At 48.3% G+C, this 21,047-nt stretch overlaps 7 protein-coding genes across 7 annotated transcripts; 3 read left to right on the top strand and 4 right to left on the bottom strand.

Moving 5' to 3' along the window:
• The first annotated feature begins 1,246 nt into the window (after positions 1-1,246).
• Positions 1,247-2,406, top strand: F4807DRAFT_410257 (uncharacterized protein). Its single transcript, XM_047996610.1, has one exon. It carries the CDS (start codon positions 1,286-1,288, stop codon positions 2,099-2,101), a length of 816 nt encoding a protein of 271 aa, XP_047857763.1. The 5' UTR covers positions 1,247-1,285; the 3' UTR covers positions 2,102-2,406.
• Positions 2,407-2,560: 154 nt separating this feature from the next.
• On the top strand, positions 2,561-4,820 carry F4807DRAFT_410256 (uncharacterized protein). Its single transcript, XM_047996609.1, has one exon. It carries the CDS (start codon positions 2,749-2,751, stop codon positions 4,543-4,545), a length of 1,797 nt encoding a protein of 598 aa, XP_047857762.1. The 5' UTR covers positions 2,561-2,748; the 3' UTR covers positions 4,546-4,820.
• F4807DRAFT_410255 (TIP41-domain-containing protein) lies at positions 4,821-6,322 on the bottom strand. The gene is made up of 2 exons (XM_047996608.1): positions 5,317-6,322; positions 4,821-5,217 (listed from the first exon to the last, which is right to left on the bottom strand). The coding sequence occupies exons 1-2, from the start codon at positions 6,190-6,192 to the stop codon at positions 5,095-5,097; spliced, it is 999 nt and encodes a 332-aa protein (XP_047857761.1). The 5' UTR covers positions 6,193-6,322; the 3' UTR covers positions 4,821-5,094.
• Positions 6,323-6,539: 217 nt separating this feature from the next.
• Positions 6,540-8,119, bottom strand: F4807DRAFT_410252 (BCNT-domain-containing protein). The gene has a single exon (XM_047996607.1). The coding sequence runs from the start codon at positions 8,031-8,033 to the stop codon at positions 7,023-7,025; it is 1,011 nt and encodes a 336-aa protein (XP_047857760.1). The 5' UTR covers positions 8,034-8,119; the 3' UTR covers positions 6,540-7,022.
• A 127-nt stretch (positions 8,120-8,246) lies between these two features.
• Positions 8,247-9,339, bottom strand: F4807DRAFT_256196 (membrane-associated, eicosanoid/glutathione metabolism protein). The gene is made up of 2 exons (XM_047994435.1): positions 8,943-9,339; positions 8,247-8,867 (listed from the first exon to the last, which is right to left on the bottom strand). The coding sequence occupies exons 1-2, from the start codon at positions 8,989-8,991 to the stop codon at positions 8,461-8,463; spliced, it is 456 nt and encodes a 151-aa protein (XP_047857759.1). The 5' UTR covers positions 8,992-9,339; the 3' UTR covers positions 8,247-8,460.
• A 2,207-nt stretch (positions 9,340-11,546) lies between these two features.
• Positions 11,547-13,765, top strand: F4807DRAFT_256167 (uncharacterized protein). Its single transcript, XM_047994434.1, has one exon. It carries the CDS (start codon positions 12,048-12,050, stop codon positions 13,716-13,718), a length of 1,671 nt encoding a protein of 556 aa, XP_047857758.1. The 5' UTR covers positions 11,547-12,047; the 3' UTR covers positions 13,719-13,765.
• A 1,654-nt stretch (positions 13,766-15,419) lies between these two features.
• On the bottom strand, positions 15,420-18,261 carry F4807DRAFT_410242 (uncharacterized protein). Its single transcript, XM_047996606.1, has 4 exons — positions 17,364-18,261; positions 17,058-17,261; positions 16,908-16,989; positions 15,420-16,844 (listed from the first exon to the last, which is right to left on the bottom strand). The coding sequence occupies exons 1-4, from the start codon at positions 17,547-17,549 to the stop codon at positions 15,616-15,618; spliced, it is 1,701 nt and encodes a 566-aa protein (XP_047857757.1). The 5' UTR covers positions 17,550-18,261; the 3' UTR covers positions 15,420-15,615.
• Positions 18,262-21,047: the final 2,786 nt, after the last annotated feature.

The raw sequence follows: 21,047 nt of genomic DNA, 5'->3' as shown, positions 1-21,047 counted from the left end.
AAATTCACGGGAGCAACTTCAACGGATTGCACAAGCAGCACTCGACTACGACGTATCTGGTCGGAATGCCACCTCCAGCTCCTATGGATCTCAATCGGGATCATCGTCTCAGCCAAGAAGGTCTGGCCGATCTACCAACCGAGAAAGAGAGACATATTATACCGACTCGTCAGCCAGCACTGGAAATCAGGCATCGGGAAGCTCGTATACACAACACAATAGACAGAGAGATGATCGGAGGAGATAACGATCGGCTGACATCTACCTACTTAGATAGATGCTCGTCGCATCATTACACTATGGCCAATTGTCCGATAATCATATTCGTGGAAAAGGTTATCTCTTAGGTTGGGAAAGGAATAGGCATATAGATCAGGAGCCGGGGATATTGCGTTTGGTAAGGAGTATTAGGTAATACTATGCTGGGCGAGGTTGTCTTAATCTTAAATCAGATTGTTCATTAGAAGATGTTTAGTATAATAGTGAAAATATTACTCTACTCTTTTAGGGGCTTATTGATAGTACCAAACCAGGGTGCCGCAAGGCGAGTGTATAACGAAACCTTCGTTCCCAAGGAGTTTGATAGACGTACAGGTGTAAATGCAGTCAACAAGACCTATCTACCAATGAGCCTGCGGCAAGCTGCTTGCTACTATATCCCCCCATAACCCAGTCGCAGACTAAGAACGTCACCCTAATGGCTTGATACCTCTCTCTCTCTCTCTCTATATATATATATATATATTGAAAAGAATATACACTTATAATTGTAACTTTACACCTCAGCTCTCGAGAGTACGATATGAGAAGCTTGTTTACTATTTTAAATTCTTTCTAAGAATATCACTGTCACGAGAATCAAACCCTACCTAGCAATAAGGATAAGATACCTAGAAATATGCTTATTTACTATAGATATATATTTATATCAAGTCAAGAAAGGTCAGAGATGGAAGCCACTTGAACTAAGTGATTACCTACGTAGCTAACTACCTCGTAATATATAATTAACCCACTTCCCCCTAATCACTACACCTGTCACCTAATTACTCTTTTTAATATCTGATTCACAATTCAACGTCGTTATCGTGAATGGACCCATAGCAAAGCAGGCAGAATTGCTTGATGCTAAAGTCTATTTTATGAGAACTTCTCGCCATTCTAGACCATCCTGCGTCTACTTCTTATCGTGTGAGCATCAAAAATCGCATAATACCAGTTTTCCTGGGATCCGGCTCATTTTCAGTCATAGTGGCAATTCAGGCTCTATATATTTCTATTCAAGATGTCAAATCAATATCCTAACTACTATCCCGGCAACAACTCATACTATTTCCCAGACCAATATTTTACCAATGCCCATGGCAATAACTATATTCCTCAGGCCCAAGATACTGCTTCGTCGGTTCAGTACGTGAACCCCTCGTACCAAGTTCCTACAACCCCCAAGCAAAGCCTTCTACCTTCGAGTCAACACTCTACTCCACTTAGCCAACTCCCTCTCCCTAATAAAGGTTCCTCGAGTCAACCAACTTCCTCAAGCAAATCAAACAATCGGAAACCTCACAGTTGTGACGACCCAGCAACATGCGGTTGGTGTAAAAGGAAGAATCGTTCGGGTCTAGGATTCTGTGAGTACTTGAAGTGTAACAGTCCGAGGTCCCCTACGAGCATGCGTCTTTGCGAAAAGCACCTCCAAGAGCGCACGTCAACCAGGGCGGCGTACCGCAAGAAAAATGGGGAGCAGAATAAGTGCAAATCCTGTCCCAGAGAGAGAGTGGCAGAGCGAATGTTTTGTGAGATGCACCTTGAAAATAGGAGGGCAGATGCGAAAAGGCAACGTGAAAATCAACATTCTCAAGCCTCCACTAGTGGCAATAGAACTTCGGGTTCACAACCAACAAACCCCAGTTATTATACCCAGAGTCAAGGGATGGAATACCCACAGGGACAGCATCAGCTTAGCAGCAACCTGCAGAGCAACATGCAGAACTATTCGCAGACGGCATACAACAATACCTTCACACAACTAGACTATTCTTATTATCCATCGCCGAACCAGTCCCATGACCAAACATGGAATCAATTCTGGGGAGTCTAGAGACAAGAAGGATATGGGCATATAGAATTATGAGAGCTGTTTGAGCTGTTGGATGGATAACATTAGCGAAGGTATGAAGAAGGACCTCATTTTTATGGACCGATGAAAAGGGGGTGGGCATTTATTGCAATGTACTCGGGTAATGGTCTCCTTAAGAACAGCTGGAGTTGTTAAGTAGGTACGGTCTACTAGTTTGGCTATGTGGTTAGCGTTGATTGATGATTTAATTGCAGGCGATATATCTGCATCATAGTAATTCCTATTCCTATTTCTTTAGAAAGAAAGAAGGACGGATGTTGTTGAAGTCATGCTTTTTACTTTGAACGATGTGCACAATGCACAAATATATGGGTCCCAATAACACGATTGGGTGGGTACTTAGAGGGGTCCACCAAAACACGGTTTAGTGGTTTAGCGGTTCAAACGCGTCAAGCTCGTTCTTTCCCACTTCTCCTCCCACCTTCCGCATGCCCCCAACCTCTCATAACATAACAAAAACAACATTAAACTAACCAACCTTAACTTCTTATCTTGTCACCACCGCCTTCTCTGTCATGCGGTGACAGGTTTAGTATCCTTCGTATATTTTACTTACCTATTCATGAATCGCATACCGCAGGCCCGTAATTACTAACTGCGACGGAATCATGCCGCGACCTAAGAGAACTCGCGTCGCGTCCACTCGCACGGTCGCAAAAACGACAAGTCCAGAACCTGTGCCAGCATCCAGACAACCCGTTGAACCAAGTTCTGATATTTACGATGTGAGCGATCGTGAGAAGGGAAAAGCAAAGCAAAGACAGGAATCAATGCGCGATAAAAAATCAACCACGCACGCGCAAACATCTACTATGCAACAATCCAAGGCATTGGAAGCTGCCCGACAGCGACGCGATTCCGCCTTGGATCGACTGGAAACCATGACCTCCACGTCTAGCAACGAAGTAATCGAGTCTATCGAACCATCAGAGGCCTCTGTTGAGCTTGGGCGCAAAGTCGCCGGAACCCCGCAACATAGGAGGATGGCAGATATGTCAGGACTGGATCTGGATGATGACGAGTTTGATGACCTGAATACCACCTTCGACACCGCTGGCCCAGCAAGCGCCCAGCGATCAGCCGAGACGTCTACAATGACCGCTAGCGTATTCAACCGACGGCCCCGCGCTGGAAGCTTTCTAAGCAAGGAGGAAGGCTACATTCGACCAAGTAGCCGAACAGGTCCCAACACCCCTGCCTATAGCTCGACTTTCAACATCGGCTTATTCAAGAGACGAGCACGAGAACCTAGCATCCTTGGTACGGCACAAAAGCCACCCCCTCAAAGAATCGAGCCAGATCCTGAATTTGAGTCGGACTCAGAATCAGAGCGTGATGAAGAGCCAGCAGGGGATAATGCATTTGCGCCTGAGGACGAATCAACTCCTCTCAAGCGCTCCAAGAGACGTTCCGGAGATACTGAGATCGATGCTGGCCAGACGTCAACGCATTCGCCGCGCGTAAATCCGCGCAAGCGAAAGTCTACCGAGGGCCATGAACGCCGTGCCCGATCCTCGCCATTTGAGGAGAATGAGCCTGCAGGGAACGCAGTAGTACAGCAATCAGAATCAGATCTCTCCTCTCCGCCATCTACCCCACCCGTCCGACAATATAGCAGCAGGCCGGTTACACCGATCATGGACGAAGAACTTATGGCTCCTCCTTTAAGCAGCGGTTCCTCAGCCGGCGATTCAGAAATCTGGCCTCCTCTCCAAACTTTGGCAAGAAACCGATCAAAACGCCCCGTCTCGGCGCTCCGAAGAACTCCCGTTCCCAACGATGGTGGCTCCGATATTTCATCACCGCCGTCCCTCACTTATTCCCCTAACTACCGCGAACCGTCTCCGCCGCTGCGACAAGCTGCCAAGACCAAGCGCAAAGCCGCAGTTTCTAAACCAGAGCCCAAGATCACAACTGCAGATCTAGCGGGACTCCTACCACGCAGACGCCGTCGGAACGCTAGAACCGAGGATGACGACTCGGAGGCCGAGGTGGATATCTCTGGCTTAGGGAACGACGATGACGAGCTCTCGTATATGGACGTGCGTGCGCGACGACGCCCAGCTTCTCGCGCGGGTAATTCCAGACCCCAGAACGCTGCAAAGGGGCGTCCCGCATCGCGTGGGAAGGGCAAGCAGACTCCTGCCAGTGCCAACAGGCGTACTACGATAACATACGGCCGCACCTCCGACAAGGAGAACCAGGGCTCCGAAGAGGACGGCGAAGACGCGGAAGATGACAACGACAGTCTGGGGCCCGTGGGCGACGAGGAAAGCAGCCAGGCTATGGTCCAGCGTGTGGGCGAGGAGTTGAAGAACGCGGCGAGAAAGTTTCAGGAGGTGGACAAGTGGCAGCTGGACTACGAGGAGATGACGCAGAGTAGTTCTCCGCGGGATGCGCGCTGAGTCTAAGGGGAGGCGAGAATTCGCTATTGAAGGGGTTCCGACTTGGGAGGAAGAAAATGACTGTAATAGGGGAAGGGGGGAGGGAGAGTGGTTGCTTACTCATGAATGATGCTTTGAATGGACACTGTTGAGTTCGCTGGCGTTTTGTACATGGCTGTGCTTCGTGCCTTGAAAATACCAAATGAGTTAGGTACTAGGCACTGGGCAACGGGGTCGCAAACACATTGGATGGAGATGGAAAGTTCATTAGCTCGCTTAATACCAAAGCTGCCTATTTGCTATGCATCGCGATGATTTCATTGTGTAGTCTTACCTATGGAACCTATATCCATGTAACAGATCAGCAGCGCATCTACCCGCAAACGTGACGCTAGAAAGAGCCGGGCCCTAGCCATGCCCATCCGTTAAACGCCAATCCATGCATGTATCTGAGAGCTCGTAAATTGGCCAGCCAGTCAACCTCTAATCTTACACTATTCGTATGCGCCGCAGCCTCTAATCCGAGGAATCCTCTTTTCAAGGAGCTATCCAGCATTACCCATCATGATTTCATAATTTCAACGAAACACTTTCCAAAGTCTGTCCGACAGTAGGAAGTAAATCGGCGATCTTGTTTGCATCGCGCATTGCTACCGTTATAGCATCGGGGACAAGTCCCGTCATCAGGAGTTTCTATAATTAAAGTCAGCGAATGCCCTCCACTATCTTCTACCCCAGGATGAAAAGAGCCTCTGTAAATAAGATAGAAAAAGGAAGACATAAAAAACATACACTCTTAACCTCCCCAAACCCCGCCTCCTTAACGGTATACTCGCGCGTGACCTCCTCCGCCGCGAAATCGACGTAGACGCGGGTATCCCGGATGCGCACGAGGACGTTATCCAGGCGCATGAACAGGCGGGCCAGGAGCAGCATGCGCTGCTCGTGGACGCGGACTTTGACGCTCAGGACGCTGATGCCGTTGTCGTCGAGCTCGCTCTCGTACAGCATCACCTCGTCGAAGAACAGGATCGGGTCGCGGCGCTTGAGCAGCTCGATGGGTATGGGTTTGGATGAGGGTGCGAAGGCTAGCTTGTTCTGGCCGGGCGCATTTCCTTGAGTTGATTCGGAAGAACTTGCGTTCCCGCCGTCTGCAGGGTTCGCGGTAACCGTAGCTGACGCCTCAGAGGCGCCAACACCCGAACCAGGTGGCGGCGGCGGCGACGGCGGGGGTAAGTTCGACGCTGCCGCCCCCGGCCCCGATATAACAGTGCCCTTATACTCCGTGCTATAGCTCCAATCGTACGGCTTAACCACATCCTTGATGCCCGCGCTCGTCTGCTCCCTGCTCGCGCTCCAGCTCTTCGCGTACGCGACCTGCAGCATATTGCGGTCGGTCTTGTCGACGGCGTCGAGCGCGTCGTACGCGTTGAACTCGATGCCCCAGCCCGTCGGCGCGTGCCGTACCGCCACCACGTTGTCGCCGAAGATCATCTCCGGCACGGGGATGCCGAGGGACCGCTCCATGGCGTCGATGGGCCCGGCCTTGGAGATGGGCAGCTTGCGCGAGTAGATGACGAAGTTGCCTTGCCGGTGCGAGGTCGTCGCTTGTGCCATGTGGTCGGCTCGCGGGAACGGCTCGTTGGGCGAGGTTACGTGGGCGGCCATGGTGGGCGATTTGGTCGTTCGGGGTGTCGAAGTAGAAGTGGGCTAGGTATAAATACGTAGGGGATGTGTAAAAAGTTAAAGCTGTTAAGCTCCGATAATCAAGGTTCAGCTTCAGCCTTTGTATGGTGGGGCAGGCAGCTTCGTCACAGTGGGGTTTGCTTCTAGAAACTGTGGATCCGTTTGTAAATGGTGGTCCAAGCCCCTTCCCGATTAGGAAGGATTTAGAAGTCGTTCTCAGCTTGTCTTCAGGCTTTCTATTTTCTAGACCCCTTTCCTAGATGATGACTCTGAGTTAGTACCAATTCGCCCAATTTCAGGTACACAGTCTTCTCCAAAATATAAAGATCATGGAATAGTCTTTTGCCTTTCATAATGAGAGCTTGAGTCTTGAAATAAATTTATATAATTCGGTTCCGATACGTCTAACACTAGTACATTGTAGCCACACTGCATCAAAAGACCATGGTACGGAGAAGCTTAAGCTGTTAAAATTTCCTCCGTCAGACTTGTTCGAGTAATTAACGACTCGACTTAAGCGTCCTCGCTATCCACCATGAAGATCGCCCCATTATGAGTAGTGTCGTAGGTATCTTTCAAGCGAATCCAGGTCGTAGCAGGTTCTTGCGTAGATATGTGGTACTCGAATGAATTCAATCAGAAGAATTCCATTCTTTAAACCCGTAATGATCTATCAAGGAGTAATAAATCGTAATTACGACAGAACCCTAGACGGGACGATCTTCGTGTGACGGTATTCATCGGCTCCTCCTGATCGCTGGGCTTGCAAACCGGCGTATCTTAGATAGGTATTTTAATGTTCCCAGATCTCCTCACGCTCGGCCAGCAATCCTAGCTCTTCTTGCTTCCTCATCCTTCTTGGCTGCAACACGATCCAAGAAATCTTGTCTATTGACGTAAGACTGCTTAGACTTTCCAGCCAGTTCAAGTTCATCCTTGATACCCTCCTTATCAACGAAGCCTGCCCAGTCCATACGACTCTTCTCAACTACGTTCAATTTCTTGGCCTTCGCCTGTTCCCGTAGCTGAAGTCTTGCGTTCATACCAAGATTCAGATCTGCGCGCTGAGCTAAACCCTCGACCACGGGTTCGAAGATAGATCGAAAAGCTTTCCGAGGTTTCCTTCTAGGTGAGCCATATTCAGCTTCGACATCCTCGGCGACCTTTGGGTCTTGAGAAGCGAGATACAGTTTAGCTTCCGCCGAATCTCGAGGAACTAATTTCTCTTCGGTATGCACTTTCCCGGCAAAGTTATAGGTTCGTTTGATCTTGATCATCACTGACGGATTGTCTTCGTTCACCTTTTGTTGTTGTAATTTATCTCTGGTACCCTTGGGTGAGTCATCCACACCTTGAGTCGGCCGTTGGTTCTCCTTCTCCGTTTCCACGTCCGCATTGGATGATATAATGGGAGCAGCTGTCATCTTAGCCCATAATTCGTCTACATCAATCGTAACTGGCCCAGTAGCTGTGCGCAACTTCTTCTCTGCTTTCTCAACCGCCCGCATACTCCGGGTCTTAATAAGACCACCCTCGCCACCTTCGTCGTCTTCGGCGTCGGCATCTTTTCGTTTATGTTTCTTTTGGCGCTTCTTCCCTCTTTGTATAATCGCTTCATCGCCCGAATTTCCGAAATAGTCGTCGGCATTCGTGTCAGCTCCGCGTTTTTTGCTCGGCGCCGCAACTAATTGAACCTCATCATCCTCGGATTCTGAAGCGTCCGAACCACCTTCGTCTTGTAACGGTACTGCATCGGGCGCAAAGTCGGAGTCTTCATCAGACGCGTATTCTTCGTCTATAATTGGATCTTGCGCTTGAGTCATGGTTTTGATTTTGGTTGAGGAGTAGCTATTTAGATGCTATGTTATTTGCGCGACGAAGATGATGGTGGATGAAGAGTTGAAATGCTTGCCAAATCTTCAGGATGTTCGCGACCTTTGAAAAGTGGGTAACTTCGGCGCTTGGGCCATATGACATCAACCCCTGCAGCCCCTGTCAAGAAGTATACATAGGTAGGTACCCCGAACCCCCGACAGTTTACCCTCATTGATGTACCTATGCCTTCCCCTTTTTATAACCTTATTTTATTCGAAGCTACAGAATAATGTCGACAGGAGTGAAATTCGACTTATCCAATTTATTCCTCAAGCTTGCATTAAGGACTGTACAGCATAAGTATGGATGTAATCTGAATCTTCTACACGAGGAGCAAGAAGCCTTCAGCTATCAGAGGCAATGCTTTTCACCGCCTCAGAGACCCCAGTACCCCTTCACGAGAAATGCAGCGTAGCCACCCAAGGTTGCAATAGTAGCAAAGGTACCCCAGTATCCAATTGGCCTTCCCACGCCCGTCCCGTTGATAAGACCTGCTTCCACATGCGCAATTCGGAAAGCCAGGAGAGCGCTGAGGGCCGTGGTGAGAACTTTTCGGTTCCCACCGTTGAGTTCGGCAAACGCTGCCAGAACGAGTGCTAGCGGCACGTTCTCGATGAAGTTTTGGTGGCAACGGGTGGCCAAGTAAAGCTTGTTATTCGGGTCGCCGTCCTTAGATGAGTTATCACCAAGGTACTGCTTGTCTGCGAGGCGATAATGGACGACGCGGTAGCTTAGAAGGGTGAAGTACGCAGAGAATGGTAGGGCGAATGTACCACTGATAGCTATCGTCGAGTGAACATATTAGTTCAAGCTAGATCTCTAGTTTGGACGAAGCTGCTTGGGTAGTCAGTACATACGTAATAGAGGCGCAAGCACCGGTGTGGAAAGGCCAATCGCAGTTGACATGTTGTTTGATGTTCGACAATGAAGCGTTGAATTGCTGATTAGGTCTCTGTGAAGAATTGATCATGAAGAGGAGAAGTTCGTTCGTTTCGCTGTTGCAAGTGGATTACATAGACCTATAGACCCCTTCATCGTGTCTGCTTGACATCACCACTCGCCGAATTACTCGCTCGGGTCTTCTGAAACGACCGTGCATGGTTACTTTCGGAGATAAACCAGCTCCTTAGAACTAGGTACTGTTCTGGTTGAATGTGGTATAGTGTATTCTGTATATCAACCAACGATACTACAACGTATCTTATAGAGAATGTCTAGCACTCGTGGATCTACCTACGCAGGAAACTGCCAGGCAATCAAGGTGCATAGGTAGGTAGGTACTTACTTATACTACACGCTTTCCATTCTTGACCGATTGCGAACGATCGATTGGCTACATGGATCTTCGATGCCAAGAAAGTTCCCGGACTTCGACTTCCTCGCGGATCTTCCCCAGATTCCTTATTGCAATAAGCCCCCCAGCCCCCACACTTCACACTTTAAGGCAAGATATTTCCGTGTGTAACGCAATTGTGTCATTACCCATTGACGTCACGATGTTGAAAAGCGGAACTAAACATTTATATGAATGATTTCTCTACCTAGGTGTGCTGCTATGCTCATTCAATCACATTATTTTGTCTGTTATTAAATTATTCCGTGAACAACCAGAGCAAATCATATACACACGATACCGTTCTCCACAACATCGGCTATGTCTTCGCAAAGCAACAAGCAACAACCCTCACTCGTAGGCGGACATGCCGAGTACATTAAGGGAGCCACGGAGGTCAGTCTAGTCGTTGAAAATATGAGTACTCTTTGGTAGATTCTAGACGTACTGACAGCTGGTAGTCTACCATCGGTAGCGTGACAGGTTCGCAGGCATGGACAACCTCCGGAGAGCAAGCCAAAGCCCACGCTGTGGATACTATGAAGGCTGCCGGCGAAACCCGGGATGCATCTCAGGGATTTGGGAAAGTCGAGCAAAAGCTAGGTCAGGCCACCGGCTGCGAGGGCATGGTTAAAGAAGGGGAGGCGAGCAAGAAGTCGGACTGATACCCATGTACCCATAACATGTAACAACATCAATACCATGTATAACAAATAGAAGGGAATCAACGGATGCTATGGGTGCCCAGATCCAATTCGAATTCGGTATTCTTATCAGCGCTATTTCATATCCCCATCATTGGCTAGGAGATGGCCAATAAAACAACGTTCGCAAACTTTAATTGGTGTAAATCATTCTTTGGGATACACTGATGATGATACGACCTAACCCATCTTCACAAGTGAAGGTCAAATTAACGCATTGCACCTATGAAAAGAGTTGAATATAAATTGACTGGATAAGTAGCTGCAATTGGAGTTTCGAAGCTAGGCACCTATATCAATATTTCAAAGTCACCTATCAATAGCGCAGCACGTCATACTATGATGGGAAATGATAAATTACGATGCCGTAATTCCCCTGAAAACGGAACGGGAGCTATGTGGGACCTTGATTGAAGCGCCACTTTAAGTCTCACATTCTCACAGAGTGAATATCCATCACGGACCCTTCCGATGACTTCTCTTCTTCCCATGTCTCTGGATAGTGTCTTTATCTATTTGGCTTATTTGAATGGTTGGAGTCACTCTCGTTGCCAGATGCTTCCTACATAGGTTGGACCACCTACTAGCTACGTAGTAGACACAACACATTACCCTAAGGGTACCTAAATAGAGAGCCTCACGCGATAAGCGGATGGAGAAACGTGCTGGGTGGGGCGTTCTAGAAATGTCATGAACTACCCACAGTGTTGCATTGCAGGAAGCTTCCGTAGTAGCTTAAATCACACCATTCAATGTCGTGTTTGATGTTCTTGATAAGGGTTGATGTTTCATCGGAATGACCGGAGTAAAATGTCAACTTTCTTTTTTTTTCTTGACGTATTTTTAGTCTCCCTAGATAGAACATAGAACATAGGACTAAAACATTACGAGACACTCGACTATAATCTAACAAACGAAACATAGATGTACTTACTTACTGGCAACGGTTGGGTATTCTTTCAGCCACAACAGGTTACATTCTGCAATCCATACCCAAAGTCCTAAGTATAGATACTTCTCATGTTAAGCTACCTATATATCTTCAAGCCACAAGTTAAATCAGTAGGTAGCCCCTCATTGCCGGGACCGCTAATATTGGGGTACCTAGGTACTTAGCAGATCCATTATACTACCAATACCTAGTGGACCCTGAATTTAGAACTTGGGAAACACGCACCAAGGGTCCCCCTCCGTTGATCGTTCCATCCAGATTTTCCATGGTCGACTCCACCTAAGGGTCGTGCCACATTTGCTAACCTTAGCTTGGGCACACAGGCACACAAACTTGGAGGGGTGTGAGGGGTCTAGTTCGGACTTGTACACCTTTTTTTTTTCGTGTGGTTGCAAGAATATCTTCTGGAGGGAAAAACTCTTGATTCTTTGGATAACCGCTCTATAGACCCGCCTAAATCAAACACCTAAGCAATTATATCACTCGACATAAGAAACTACATCTACGGCCCTCCCCTTCTATCCTCCTCGAGTCGAACTGCAAGAGAAAACGGGGGGACGGGAACTAAACCGAGAAAGAGAACGCGCGCCGGCGATCATCGACATCCCACCACACACAAGCAACACATCCCGCAGAAGCCCAGAACGGTGGAAACACTGGCAGGCATCCTGTCTTGACAATCATCCAAGAGTAAAAGGTAAAGACAAAGAATAATAATAAAAGTCTTGATACCAAATCCAAACAAGCGTCGCACCCGTGTGCTCGCCCGCGCGCTGATCAGTTCCCAGCTGCCACCTGGGCACTCGCCAGGGTACGCAAGATATCTACGGACACTCCAAGCATGACGTGCCCTTGATCAGAAGTACGGTTCATCCCCCACATACCGTCGCTCAGTTACCCCCATACAGTTACGGTATCGGTATCCATCTCGATTCCTACCTATAAAGAGGACTAGCCGTTCTTATCTTGAGCGATGGACGAGTCCGAGGAAGAGGTCGATACTCGGATCGAGTCTCTTTTACGTCAACGCCAATCATTAACCGATGACCTGCTGGCTAGTCCATACGATCTCGTCCTCTACATAAAGCGCGCATTGGTTTATGCCGACCTAGCTTATCCGGACTTGGCCGCTGGTGATGCCTACAAGGCCCTGCTGCTGACCGACGAAGTTCGCGACGAAAGTTTTGAATATCATGACCGAGCTCTCGATGCTCTAAAAGCGTACTCTCGCGGTCCGTTGTTGGACATCTTAGACTATGGCTCGTTATCGGAGAGGCAGTCAAGTTTGCCCAAACTTGACGGTGGCGCAATGGATATTGCTGCCCTCGCTTCGCTCGCCTCCGTCCGCTCTTATCAAATATTATCGTTGAGCCTTCTATTATGTGGATGTCTAAAGAGTGCTTATAACTTCTGCGAACGTGGTCTCGCTCTTGCCCCCGACAACCAAGAGCTTCTGAACACGCGAGGGCATATTCACACGGTCGCCATTCGCAGAACTCGCAGGTCGATCTCCAGCGTGAATGATCTTCCAGATTGGGGCATGGTGCGTAGGGAAGTTTATCCTTGGAACAACTACGAACCCGATCGCTTTTCCGACGAATCCCTGAAATTTCTCAACGCCGAATTGGCTAAGATAGCACCTAAGTGTACCGTCAAAGTCGCACAGTTACCCATTTTGCTAGGATGTCCAAGCCGCACTGACAGTTACGACATAATTCCAACATGCAGCCAACTCGGTGTTTTCGCGAAGGAGGATATCGCGCCGGGAGAGGATGTGCTTGTAGAGTACTCGTTAGTGACGGCTAACAATCGCCTAAAAGATTCGGTCTGCGATGCTTGCAGCGGCGAGCTGCCGCCCTTAGGGAACGATTCAACTGCTGTCAATTGTCCGGCATGCCATGATACCGTGTTTTGCGATCAATATTGTTTCGAAAAGGCCCAGAAGCTGTACCATCCAGCCGTTTGCGAAAAAGACGTCGATTCAATCGCCAGGGATCCCGATGCGAAGGAGGCCGACGAAACTCTTCATCTGTTGCTGCTCGCGCGTGTTTTGGCCATGGCAGCTCATCAAGAGATAAATCCTCTTGATGTTAATCAAATCAAATATATATGGGGAGATTTCGTATCTTCCAAAACCAACGAGATCGATTTGTCCCCCAAAGCGGGACCACCTCCCGATTGGACTCTTCCCTTCTCCTTTACCTACAACATTGAGACGCCCCTTCACATTCTCGAGAAGATGGATATCGATATCTTCGCAACCCTTGCCAACCACGATATATGGGTGTTCAATACGCTCTACAGCAAATTTCGTGGCACCGCTTCGGCCCGCAAAAATCCTAGGGACGGGCGCCCCGACGTCGCCGCCGTCCACCCGTTCTGGTGTCTTGCCAACCACGACTGCGACCCCAATGTCACTTGGGAATGGGGTGGACGAATGGTATTGAGAGCCCGTGAGAGGAGAGTCGTAGGCAACGCACCAGGCGGCATAAAAGCGGGGGAGGAGATTCTCAATCACTACTGCGACGTGGACCTGCCCGTGCAGCAACGTAGGGAGTGGGCACAGGGAAGCCTTGGCGGCTGGTGCATGTGTCGCAGGTGTCGCGAAGAAGCTTCCCAGTCCGAGAACAATTCCCCCGGATAATTGCCCCAAATCACTCTCGAAACTCATCCAGTTAAATTCAAAACAACCCGTACTCCGCGGCGATGAGTCTGGTTCTTTCATGATTATACACGTGTCATGATTGCCGGCTCGGGGGTTCTCGCCCCTCCTCTTCGAACCGTCCCGCTGCAAAAGACAAGTAAACCCAAATCTCTGTCCCTGAGCACACGATACACAAGTTCTTCAGGGATGACAGGCAGCAAAGTTGATCCGGGCTAGGCAGAATCGCCTCCACTAAACCTTTGCTAGGCCCATCGAAACTTGCGGCAGGACGTTCAAAGCCGGATTTGAAATGAGAACCCACAAAATACGCCATCTCTGTCGAATCTCTTACCTCTTTCTGAATTCTGTCTACTCCCTTTTCCTTCCGTACACGAAACTTTGTTTCTTGATTTATTCCGACCTCGCGTTTTCCCGGCAAGCTCACGAATATATCATATAGAAGGATCATTGAGTATTAGCAACATGAAGGAAGCGTTTTAGGGATTTTTAAGCGAAGGAATGACTAAGCGTAACATAGTCGAGAGCTGTTGTTTCAAATCAGTAAACGAATGATACCACTATCTAGTAAAGTATTAAATAGAAATGATTCTTGGTATACCTGCAAAATTAGAGGACTGCTCTTAATGTAAATTCTTATATTCCATGGAATGCCATGGGGATGTATGGAGATTTATTTGGGACGCGAAGTCAATTCCTTCTTTCCCTTACTCGGTAAGGAAAGGAGTAGAGTCTAAAAAGATCATATTGGGAGAAATCCCACATGTCAGGGGGGGGAGGGTTAAGAATGGTCCAGCCAAAGGGAGGGATGAAAAGGGGTAAAACAAGGGTCAAGAGGAGACAATTATGATCATGAAAGATACGAATTGAGGGATAAAGGATTTCTGGTAATAAATAGGAAATATATTACATATTTTATGGCAAACCCCCTATCTTTAAGAGGTTATCTCCCGTGGACGACTTCTCGTACTTTCTGGAACGACTCCATCACTGCATGTGTTGACTATCATCTATGAGACACTGGGAAGGAATCAGAGATGGGTATGCTGTAGTTGAGAAATGTAATCGCTTATTATTTTCTTTTTCTTCCCCTATTCGTCAGGGTCACTCATTACTCACATGTTTGGCTGCGGAGCACAACAAGGCTTTAGAGATATGCAAACCACCTAGGTATACTACTAGGGAAAAGACTCACTCAACACCAACTGCTACTACAAGCTACGAACATCCATATGGACAATAACCAAGCCTCATCCTACCCTATCTTCAGGCAAAATGATCACAACCACTAAATTCACAAAGGCGTCTGCGTCTAATCGAAGTAAACAATGTTCAAGGTCATCGCATAATGTCATTAACTGACTAATGCTAACAAGCGATCTCTGTCCAGTACAGATATAACCAGCATCAACACCCTCCCCACCCATCGGCGTAAGACGGCTTCTCGCAGCTAAACCGAGAATACATCGGTAATACCACTCGTGTTTTTTCTAACATGCTTCTTCTGACGACAAACCGCCGGTAGCCCCCCTCACATAACAGTAGTTTTTTTCTCTCCGTAAAGACAACGTAACTACCTAAACACTAAATACCGAAAACAATAAAGCAATAGGACAAATAGAAGAGAGTTTGTTAGTCATCACTTTGCATGCGTAACGCCGTGTTGTTTCATTTCCCCTCCCTTCCCTTCCCTTCCCGTATGTACACCCCAACCATCGAAATTCTCGCGTCATCATCAATCAAAGCATAAGCAGCTCGCTCCAAATCGTGGAGTCTCGAATACAAAGTCATCGCCCGCACCGTATTAAATACGTATGTAGCCGTCTGCATCAACCCAAAAGTACGAATTATCCTCTTGAAAGTCGCTCTGATCCCCTTCCTACAAGGGCAGCGCCGGATACGCCGGCTGGCTGGGCGGGCGCGTGGGCGAGTCGACGTCCATGTCGCTGGAGCTCGACGCCGGGCTGTCGGCATCGTACTCCTTGCGCTTGATGCGGTCGATCACGTACTCGCGCAGGTACTCGATGACGCGGATGTTCTCGAGCCAGTTCTCGTAGTTCTGGTCTTCTCGCGCCTCGGCACTGGCCTCCGACTCTGCGGACGGCGAGCTGACTGCCGAGATCGCGGACTCCGAGGGACGCGGCGTGGTCGATGACTCGCGTTCGATGTGGGGTCGGGGGCCGGCGCTGGCGCGCTGGAGCATGCCGCCTGAATAACGTCGGCGGGGATCTGTGTCGAAGGTTGGGCCTAGGGTTGAGGTGGCAGATTGGCCGGGGTAACCTGATGTGACTGCCGGAAGCGTCGGGTATAATGCTGACGTGGAGCTGTGTCGCGTTGAGGGAGACAGGCCAGACGAAGAGGCACTTGGAGAGTGGCCTGAAGTGTACGACATCGTGCTCGATGGCGGTGTCACAGCAGGGGTACCGTTGGAGTGTGTTGATGAGACAGCCGTCAGAGGCGAAGCCACATGTGCGGCCGAGTATGCGCCATTAGGCATGGGTTGTTGCGCCGCAGAGTGCGGCGGGCTCTGGCTAGGGCGGAGGTTCAGGGGCGTGTAGTGAGCTCCCGCCTGGTGGACTCCAGCAGCAGCTGCTGTGTTTGAGTTCTCATATACCGTGCTCTGCATCTGCTCAAGGATTTGGTCGAGCTGAATGAGGTCGGTCTTAGTACGAAGATTAGGCATAGGCGGTAGAGAGTAATGCTGCTGGTAAGGGCCATGAGCAGGGGCCTCGACAGCCATAACACCCGGAGCCGATACATACTCAGCACCAAGGGAGCCTGAGTGAATGGGAAGGACTCCGTGCAAGGGCAAGAGTCTCTGTCCAACTTGGTTGTACGAGTTAGGGTCGAGCTGGCGACGTTTGGCATCACCGAAGAACTCGTTTAGCACGTCGTAGGTGCGTTTACGGCTGTCATACTCGGGAGCAGCCTGGTAGCCAATGTGATCAGTGCGACCACCCATAGTCTGGTAATACATGGGCTGACTAAAGGAAGTCTGGGCGTGATGCTGATAGTAGCTACTTGGGTGGCCGGCAGCGTGCGGCGGCTGACCGAAGGCGGCCGAGTTAGTACGGATTTGACCATTATGATCATAATAACTGGATGGAGCTACGAGGCGAATTAGCCTCTAAATGAGGAGATGGCTGGTTCTAGCCAAGGGGAAAAACATACCTTTGCCCTGAGGGCGGTAGCCACCGTTCATAGATCCATGCTGATCCGGCGAGCGAACCAGGACAGAGTCATCAGCATGTGTCTATATCCATAAGTTAGCATATAGACGAGGCGAGAACCCGAGACGGGTAAGACGTGGACAATCCATACCTTGACATGCTTCTTCAAGTCCTGCGGACGCTTGAATGACTTGCCACAGAAGTCACATTTATGTGGCTTGAGAGGAACATGCACACGAATGTGCGAGGTTATATGATCACGTTTAACCGTGGTGGTTTTGCATTGATTCCACTGGCAGGTCAAGTTGAGGTTGTTTGTGCTCTTGCGTCCAACATGCTTCTCGCAAATATGTTCCTAGAGATGGGAGTCAGCGCTGTTAATTCGTCACAAACAATTTACAAAGTGATCGAGGAAACCAATTTCAAATTAATGCGATTTTACACGATAAAAACATACATATAAAGTCTCGGCCGAGTTAAACTTGTCGCTGCAGCCAGTCCATCGGCATTGGAGGGAATCATCTGACGCCGGAGCACTGGATTGGGAGGTGGCAGTTGTTGCAGTCGAAGGCGCCGGTGTGGTTCCATTGGAATTGGAGCTTTCGCCTCCCGACTGGATCGAGTTCTCGGGCGCTGCCGACATGGCTCCAACCTCGAGCTTCTATTGCAATAATAAAATGGATAGGGGTATAATAGGGGGGTATGCACGTGACTTTCGCACGTGATGAAGTTGGCCGAAAAGGCGCAGTGCGGGAGGAACAGTGGATTGATTCCAACCAATCAACGCGTAATGGCCTGTTCAGAGGGAGAAAAATTTGATCCGTACGGATAATTCTCGGCCCAAGAACGAAAAAAAATAACTTATTTTTATTCTCCTTTTTCTCGGCCGTGGATGACACCTAGGTAACAGAAGGGTCCAAGCTCAGCAGCATGTGACTAAACCTTGGAAGGATTAAGACAGTGGTACTAAACGGGAAATGATTCGCTTTTATAGGATCTTTGTGGAATAATCGAGCACAGTAGCTGTGTTTTCCTCGAATCTCTGACAACAGCAACCGTAAATACTGTCGATTCGTAGATTTCGATTCCCAAATGAGCAAAGGGGAGAAATCATGTATCGTTCGAAGAGAGGAATGACGAGTTTATGTAAATCGAGTGTCGTGCTCGCTCTTATTATGGACGTTTGACCTTGGCGATATCGAGGCGGAAAGTCTTGGCAATGGGTCTTGGGTGTTGCGGTCGGCTTTGGGTGATTGGTCGGAGGGAAATGGGGGCAAACGACCGAAGTACCGCTCCTCTGAAAGTGACTCAATCTACAGTGTGTCGTGACTGCCAATCTTGAGTCACCCCTCCTCAGTAGCGACTTCCGTGCCAAGACTCCGCCAAGCTCTTGGCGGCTCTTGGCATTTGATGATTGTCTCGACATATCTGCCCGTTTAATGCTTACGGTTGCTTGGAAAAACCTTGGCCGCTGGGTTCCTCCTGCGCCGAGACTCGACTGCGCCCACTTCCTGCACTTTCTCGCACTCCATTTCTTAGCAACCGTCTGTTTTCGCGCTGGATTGTTCCTTCACATTTTCCGCATAATTCTTCATCACACTCAAGTGATCATTGCCTTATTACGTACCAGAGTACTACACACGATATGCAAACTACCTAGGTACTTCAATTCTTGCACAATCGCTCGAATCATCTGAAGGACAAAGGTTGAAGTTGCGAACCGTGCTAAATACCCATTCCGAAAATCGCCTATGTACTCCAGTACCCGAGTAGTAATCTGCAGCGGCAGGGCGGTCACCCGCCAATCCGTATATCTTAATTTGTAAATTTGTAACAGCTTTATGATGAGCACAACAGACATCCATTTCCTCCCTTTTCTTTATTATCTTCTATCTCTTTTTCACTCTTATTGTTCTAATCGCGAAATGCCAACCGTCACATGTTTCCTCATTAGTAAAGCTACTCTTTTACTACGGCGTGTTTGCCGTTGAAAGGAACAGCAAGTGTAGAAGTGTAGAAGTGTAGGTGCTATGGCACCCATATGACACTTGACTTACATGTCCTCCATTCTCCCGATATCATAGAACCCACACCAACAAAACATTGTTGATGTTGTGATAGCGGAAGAAAGTCTTGGTTTTCTCTTGGTATAATGGACAAGGTGTTCTTTATAGAGAGGTGGTAGATACTCCGCTGGTGGCCAAGCCTCGGTTTTCCTCTCCGCCCGCCAAGTTCTTGGCTGCTTGAGCACGCACTTATTAACAACATCTCTCATATCGGCAACGACGGAATGGGGCACAGACGGACGACTTATCAGTTACCTCCTTTGCCTGTGCCATGAGATGTACCTATGGCCTTGGCTCGGCCAGTCGAAACACCCTCGGGCGATCCAATCCTCTGGAAATTCCAGAAGGATATCTCATGGATCTCGTGGTCTTCTGTTGCACAGCCATCTTCCAAGTGCTCAAACCAGACATATTACCGGTTCAGCAGAAACAAGATATGGAAGCTAAATTGGTCTCTTGCCACATTTGGTATTGGAGCCGCGAACTGCCGCTCCAGGAGAGTTGGTATCTAGCCCAACCCGTTTTCATTCGCCACTCGGTGAAGTTCCCATATCAATTGCCGTCTTTTTGCTTTGGGCATCCTGTCAAGCCGTTGCTACGCGTAACCTCAGTCCCCGCTAGTTCTACTTGACCTCGAGATCTGAGTCAGCTGTAACTGTCTACGAACTATGCATGCTACCAATCTTCCGGTCGGACGTTTCTTGCAGCTGATATCAGTAGATTCCAACAGGCTTAATATCAACGTCCCACACTTAGTACCTTTAGATTCAAAATATTACATCGCTGGGCTGCTAGTAAGTCTAACGGTTTCACAGCCTCCCTACTAAACAAGTAGATTCGGTGACCAACTCTCTAGCATATATTTCCAAATCGGAGAAGACTATCACCTGCCATGAATTCAACCCTTTTTGACTAAGTAAAGGCGCAAGACATTGTGTGTCGAGGCCACAAGGGTATTTAGGATTATCAATAAAGAATATTTTTCTCCAATCCGACTTGAATCAATACCAAGTTACGAATCTACTACTGATCTTCGTCAAAGCCTTGAGGAAGCTTACATAAAAACGGATAGGCAATCCAATCTTATGCCAACCTTGAAACCTTAGGTAAGTATCCTTAGCATCTTGGCACCTTGGCTCGCCGGGCGGACGCCGCTAATAGACCGCGGAACGTATATGCTAGCTACTACGTAATACCAACTGATGTGTCACGACCCGTTCTGAGTTCTTAGCTGACTCGAAGTCATCGGCTGACATTGACTTATCCTTACCTAGACCGCTTTTGTTAATCACTCAGTTTCAGCTGCCCATTCAACGGTCAGACACGCTCGAGAGCAACCGTTAAGACTGAGGATGTCTAACCAAGGGCGTATGACTTTGACCGAGGAGAGGGGTTAAGCTTCGAAAGCCACCACCGCTTTAACCATTGACATCTTGGACTCGGTGAAATACGGCATTCAGTGGCCTGTAGATGCCAATCCACAATATACGAGTCGAAGACAACAAAACTGATGTATGGTTATATGCCTTCTAAGAACTTGAGTAGATTTGAGAGCCCACGTTGTTCTATCCACGGAGTAAGGAGTTAGCTATATCCAAGGGGTTAATCTTATTCTCCAGGCAATGCAGTCTTGATCTTGAATTTTCAGTTCCTGAATCCACAGCAACATTACACCATAGTCAATATCATTATGAAGCTTTGGAACTTGGCTTCACCTTCAGTTATAACAAAGGCAAAGAGTCATTCTATTCAAGCCTATCAATGTTACTTATTCCTAAACCCACTTTTACAATATCAGCCAAATGTGATGTTAATAGGAATACCGCATTCCATTAATTTTAAATGGAAAATATCCGATCCCCGTAAAACCTAAAGCGATCTATGTTTCTTCTCGCTTTATCCTAGCATGACTTTCCCTTTGATGATGGAGAGTGCGAAATATACCGAATCAAATACCTCTCAGTTTTGCCGGGAACGTTAATGCTTATGCTATGGACTAGGAGGCAAATTATCCACAGAAACTCGGTCCAGGGCACTACTGATACCAATGGTATAAGGCAAAGTAGATGGATGTA

The sequence above is a fragment of the Annulohypoxylon truncatum genome, assembly GCF_022578515.1.
Source record: "Annulohypoxylon truncatum strain CBS 140777 unplaced genomic scaffold F4807scaffold_4, whole genome shotgun sequence".
Classification (NCBI taxonomy): Eukaryota; Fungi; Ascomycota; class Sordariomycetes; order Xylariales; family Hypoxylaceae; genus Annulohypoxylon; species Annulohypoxylon truncatum.
This window is presented reverse-complemented; position numbering and strand designations above follow the sequence as displayed.